Below are 6158 nucleotides of genomic sequence, written 5' to 3' on the forward strand. Positions count from 1 at the left end.
ATGAGCGGAACAAACAAGAAAAAAACTCGTCAATATTCAGAGGAGTATTTAAAATTTGGATTCATACCCGCTATCAATGATGCAGGAATGTCGTTTTGTTTAATGTCAGCAATGCTTGAGCAACGAATCGATGAAACGAGGTCGTCTTGAAGCACATTTGAATGCGAAACACATATTAACTCCGATTTAGATTTCTTTCAAAAGTTGAAGGAAAAGTTTGAAAAAAGAACAACAATACAGTCTCTTTTTAAGTCTAGAAATCCAATAAATAGTCGTGTCTATGAAGTTAGTTACCAAATATCCCTATTAATTGCCAAAACAGGAAAAAATCACACAATAGGAAAGAGTTTAATTAAACCATCGATATCGGCATTTTTAAAAACGGTTTTAGAAAAAGATGACGAGAATGTTAGGGCGATGCCACTCAGTAACAATACTGTCGGCCGTAGAATCGATGAGATGGGTGATGATATTGAAAAGCAAGTCATTGCAAAATTAAAAACAAGAAATTTTTCGATTCAAATGGATGAATCGACCCTGAGAGACAGTGAGGCTGTTCTTATAGCACATGTGAGATATATTGACAAAGGACTATTTGCAGAAGAAATGTTGTTTTGCAGAAAATTGAGACGCACGTTAAAATCAAGAGATATTTTTAACGAATTAAAAAGTTACTTAGATGTTAATGAAATACCATGGAAAAATTTAACATCCTATGCTGCAGATGGTGTCCCAAGTATGATGGGAAAGAACAATGGGTGCTTAAAATTGATGAAAGACAAGAATCCAGAAATGATTTTTGTGCACTGTGTAATCCACAAGGAGAACCTTGTCGCTAAAAACATTTCGCCTGCTTTGAATGAAGTCCTCAATGCAGTTATTAAATGCATAAATTCAATTAAAGCCAGTTCTAAATCCGAGCGTCTTTTTAAACTATTCTGCGAAGAACAAAGTGAAGACCATGTGAGACTTTTGCTTCACACTGAAGTTAGATGGCTATCCAGAGGAAACTGTTTAAGGAGATTTATGGAGCTAATTGATAACCTTAGCGATTTTTTAGGCGACAAACCAGAAATGAAATTTTTGCTTACAACAGACAGCAAAGCATATGTAAGCTATTTAGCTGATATCTTCGATAAGCTCAATATATTAAACAAGCAACTTCAGGGTACAAATGAGACACTAGTTGATGCCAAAGCAAAGATATTTGCTTTTATTACAAATTTAGAGCTGAGCAAAAATCGTTTTAATGTCCGAAATTTTGAACAATTTTACTGGCTTCAAAAAGTTGAAGTGTTTGATACTGCTCTCCATATTATTCAAAGTCATTTAAGTATTTTATCGACCGATTTCCATGAGAGATTTTCTGATTTGAAACAAATTCAATTTCCGACATGGATAATGCAGCCTGTTTTGGTAGATTTAAGCGACGTAACAAATCTGCAATAACAAGAGGAGCTTGCAGAATTGCAAAACGACGAGTCAATTGTCGCTTTGTTCAATATCAAAGGAGCGATGACATGGCTTTGTGATGAAACGGAAGCTAAATATCCCACCATAACAAAGTGTGCAAGGAAACTTTTGCTTCCTTTTCCCTCATCATATTTAGCTGAATGTGGATTTAGTGCAATAAATGACATATTAATAAAAAAAAGAAATCGTCTGGATGTAACGCAACGTGGAGACTTAAGATTAAAGTTGACAAAGTTAGAACCAAATATAAAATCTCTTTGCAGTAAGCATCAAGCTCAGGGATCACATTAAATTAATTAAAAAAATCTGTTTATTTGAACATTTTAATTTTTATGAGATAAATTTAAAATACTCTTAATGTTTTTATTAAATTTAAAAGTGATTTAACTCCTATGACTAATCATTTATATTCCTTCAATAAAAAAATTTATGGAGGGCATACAGAGTTTAAAAAAAAAAAGTGGGACTTGGCCTAAAAAAGGTTGGGAAACACTGCTCTAGACAACCGCATTTCTTTTTTCCTCTTTTCATTTCTTTTTCCTTCTCACTTTACACGCAAACATTCGCGTGCGCGGATTGACGGTTCATCAGGTCCTTCAGTGCGTGCCAGATCATACACATGACCCTTTTAAGTGGTTTTGCGCGGGTACGCTTTTCACAAAGGTCGGAACTTTTAGAATAATGGCCTGCACTATAGTTTGCAATTATACAGAAGTATAACACAGTTAGACAGAATTTTCAAGGGATTATCCTGTTACAATTGAACGCGACGTCCGATAGTTACGATCCTGTCAATCAGCGGCGAAGTCACTGGCCCGTTGTAGCCGATACCAGACGAATAAACAAAAACGCCGCGACGGATAGGCTCGACGACAGGACGAGGGGCAGGCGGTCTGGCGTCAGGCACACGAGACGAAGCATAGACATCATACGAAGCATTCTTTAATTCTAACCGTTTTGTTCATAAATAAATAGTAGTCGAAAGGTTCTAACAGATCAGGAGTAGGATTCACCAGCGGGCCTTTGCTATGAAATTAATAAGACGGAAACTGTTCGCGATCGCGAGTGTTGCAACACCTTAAATTAGTGTTATTGAAGTGCCATCTTGAAGTCGTTAAGTAAGAAGACAATGGGTCCTGAATCCCGTCAGAAACAGATCACGCACGAGCTCGCGGAGAGAAAAACGCGGAGTCGATTGCGAAGAAGACGTTCTCCCTCGTGTCCTCCGGAGTACATTCGGGATATTGTCAATAGTTTTCGTGAAACAATTGAAATCATTTTTCGCGTGAGTCAGCCACCGCGCGAGGAGACCTGTAAAAGCGTAGTTAGCCATGATGCTAGGAATTCCATACCGACGTTTGATCGAGCCGTACCGAGCGACGCACATCAAACAATTGAAACGTGGTTAGAGAAGATAGAAGACTTCAAAAAGTTATATAAGTGGAATGACGTTACCACTTCCACGTTTATGACGGCGAGGTTGCAAGGATTGGCGCGAAAATGGTACGAGATACTGCCGAGTGTCGTGTTGACATGGGAGAAACGGAATGCGAAGATTACAGAAGCTTTCAAAGATCGAACTGAGCTTCCTGCAAGACTTCTGAAGATGTTGGACAGGACGAAACGTCGTGACGAGGATATGGCAGTTTATTTCTATGATAAAGCGGCATTGGTGGCGGCGTGTGACTTCTCTGGTCGAAATGCAGTGCAGTGCATAGCGCACGGTATTTATGACAGTGCGATACAAGCGGCTATACGATCATCAGATTTTGATAATACAGACGATTTGCGGGCTTTCTTGACCAAATACGATACGCCGCATAGCTTTAAAGGAAATTAAAGCGTGGACACGATCAGGGGAAATAAAAGATACGGGAATAAGTTTAACTCGAACGGGCCTCAAAACCGCGAGGAACAGAAGAAGAAAGACTGGAGGAACGATAAATGCGATGGGGGCAGTCGCGGGTGTTTTGCGTGCGGCTAAAAGGGGCATTACGCACGAGACTGCAAAGCAAAAAGTGAGACCCGTGGTGGAGTAAGCACCGACAGTTTACCGAAAAAAGGTGCAGTGTTAAGCATCGGCAGCTCGGGAAAGAGACTTGATAAACGTTTCGTTGAAATAAGAGCGAACGGACAGCCACTGCGTGCTTATGTCGACTTGGGAAGCGAGGTAGTGACTCTATGTACGACGGATGCCGATCGTTTGGAATTGGTTGTGCGGCCGACGACGGGTGCTCTACGTGGATACGGGGGTGCCATAGTACACCCTTATGGCACTGCGAAGATGACGTTGAAGGTGGATCTGGTCGAAGCTGAGGTCGACGTACACGTTGTGCCAGATTACCTGCAGGATGTACCGATGATAATTGGGCAACCTTTTACTGATCAACGGAATGTTGTGGTCGAATAGCGAGGGGGTCTGTTGCGGCTGTACGAAGGAAATAGTTCTACGCCACCTGAGGTAGAACGGTTACCTCCCAGGAAGATAGCTCTATGGGTCAAGGATGCGACGGTGATACCTCCAGGGCATGGCGCAAATATTGAGGTAACAGTTAAAAATGACAATTACGTAGGCGACTTGTTCGTCGAACTGAGTTGGCGTAGCAAAGAAAACGCAGAACACTGCATCGCATGTTGCGTGATAAATACCGAAACTGGGCGATTGCTGGTTATTAATTTATCTGATTATCCTTTAGAGATCAAAAGAAATCGAACAGTTGCACTGGCGGATGTTATACACGAGACTAGTGCACTTGAATTAAATGTGTTGTCAGTAAAAAGAGACAAAGCGCGAGAATTACCCGCGGACCAAATAAAGATCGGTGACGATATCACATCAGAGCAGAAAAAAAACTCGTAGATATTCTGAATCGGTATCGCGATTGTTTTGCGTTGGATATGAGCGAGTTCGGACGGACGCATTTGGCCGAGATTGATATTGAGCTGACAAGTTCAACCCCGGTATATTACCGACCATATTGTTTATCTTACGCAGAGAGAGAAAAAGTAAAAGATCTAATCGAAGAATTAAAAAGAAATAATATAGTTCGTGATTCAAACTCTCCTTTTGCAAGTTCGATTCTCCTTGTGAAAAAGAAAAACGGAGAAACGCGTATGTGTGTCGATTATCGAGCGTTAAATAAGATAACGAAGAAAGATAGGTTCCCCCTACCGATTATAGAGGATCAAATAAACAATCTACAAGGCGCAACTCGGTATACGTGCATGGACGCAGCGCTGTTACTATCAGATTCCAGTTGCGGCAGACGCGACAGAGAAAACAGCGTTTGTGACACCAGACGGGCAATATGAATTTTTGTCGCAGCCGTTTGGCTTAGTGAACGCGCCGGCTGTTTGTCAACGCATGGCTTCGAAAATTATCGCGCCTCTTAAAGGGATGATCAACATTCAAGCTTATATAGATGATTACATCATAGCGTCGAAAGATGTAGATTCGGGTATACAAGAGTTAGAAATATTCTTGAAAAGGCTACGTGAGGTAGGCTTGATTCTTCGGCTAGACAAATGCACGTTCCTAATGGGAAAAACTGATTTTCTGGGATATGAGATTTCTGAGGTAGGCATAAGGCCGGGAAAGAGAAAAATTCAAGCAGTCGTGGACTTCAAAACACCAAGCGATGTACACAAGGTTAGACAGTTCATAGGGCTTTCGAGTTATTTCCGAAAGTTTATTAAAAACTTTGCGCTAATTGCCTGGCCTCTTACTAATCTTACTAAGAAAGCAGAGATATGGAAGTGGGGGGAGGACGAAGAGAAAGCGTTCTGCGACCTGAAACATCTTTTAACATCGCGGCCGGTTCTGGCGTTGTATAAACAAACGGCGGAGACTGAACTCCATACAGACGCAAGTAAATGGGGTTTGACCGGGATCCTTTTGCAAAAACAAGATGATAAGCAATTGAGGCCTGTGGCCTATTTCAGTCGACAGACCACAAAAGTGGAACAGCGTTATCATTCGTATGAACTGGAAACTCTAGCGGTAATCAGTAGTCTCCATCGGTTCCGGGTATTTTTGGTAGGCATTCCGTAAATAGTAAAATAATAAGTGACTGTAACGCTTTGCGAGCCACATTCGTCAAAAGGGATCTCTCGTCACGAATTGGGCGATGGTGGATCCAGTTATAAGAGTATGATTGTACGATCGAGTATAGGGATGGCGCAAAAATGGCACACGTCGACGCTCTTAGCCGTAACGCGATAGTCGATGCGTTGAATGCAGAGGAGATTCAAGACATAGGTATTCTTCGTATCGAGCGGAATGACTTGTTACTATTAGCGCAATTGCAAGACCGTAGACTGCAATTTATTAATGAGGTGTTGGATCGCGACCATAACGACAAGGACGAACGGAAAATTAAAGAATACGTTCGTCGGAATAGTAGAATATATAGAAAAACAGAGTCCGGAGTAAAATGGATAGTGCGGGCAGTAAGAAGACAAGTTACGTCGTATTGTCACGATGACATAGGTCATGTGGGGTTAGATAAGACGTTAACTAGAATGCAAGCCGATTATTGGTTCCCAGAGATGAAGCGATATGTAAGGAGATATACAGGGTGTCCCAGGACTAGTGGTACATATTTTAATGGGAGGTTCCTGAGGTGATTTTAAACAATTTTTTCCTTTGCGAAAAAGTTGTCCGAGGCGTGGTTATTGAGTTATTA

The 6158-nt window shown here is 41.2% G+C and overlaps 2 protein-coding genes across 2 annotated transcripts; both read left to right on the forward strand.

Moving 5' to 3' along the window:
• The first annotated feature begins 417 nt into the window (after positions 1–417).
• LOC108630108 (protein ZBED8-like) lies at positions 418–1449 on the forward strand. The gene has a single exon (XM_018033171.1). The coding sequence runs from the start codon at positions 418–420 to the stop codon at positions 1447–1449; it is 1032 nt and encodes a 343-aa protein (XP_017888660.1).
• Positions 1450–2602: 1153 nt separating this feature from the next.
• On the forward strand, positions 2603–3883 carry LOC113464961 (uncharacterized). Its single transcript, XM_026817793.1, has 2 exons — positions 2603–3197; positions 3537–3883. The coding sequence occupies exons 1-2, from the start codon at positions 2603–2605 to the stop codon at positions 3881–3883; spliced, it is 942 nt and encodes a 313-aa protein (XP_026673594.1).
• Positions 3884–6158: the final 2275 nt, after the last annotated feature.

Source organism: Ceratina calcarata, unplaced genomic scaffold, assembly GCF_001652005.2.
Source record: "Ceratina calcarata isolate Rehan_Ccalc_2016 unplaced genomic scaffold, ASM165200v1 scaffold677, whole genome shotgun sequence".
In the NCBI taxonomy this organism is placed as follows: domain Eukaryota; kingdom Metazoa; phylum Arthropoda; class Insecta; order Hymenoptera; family Apidae; genus Ceratina; species Ceratina calcarata.

Coding starts and splice junctions, on each gene's coding strand:
- LOC108630108 (XM_018033171.1), top strand. CDS start 418: ATGCCACTCAGTAACAATACTGTCGGCCGTAGAATCGATGAGATGGGT.
- LOC113464961 (XM_026817793.1), top strand. CDS start 2,603: ATGGGTCCTGAATCCCGTCAGAAACAGATCACGCACGAGCTCGCGGAG. Junction 3,198..3,536: donor AGTGCAGTGCATAGCGCACG/GTATTTATGACA, acceptor TACCGAAAAAAG/GTGCAGTGTTAAGCATCGGC.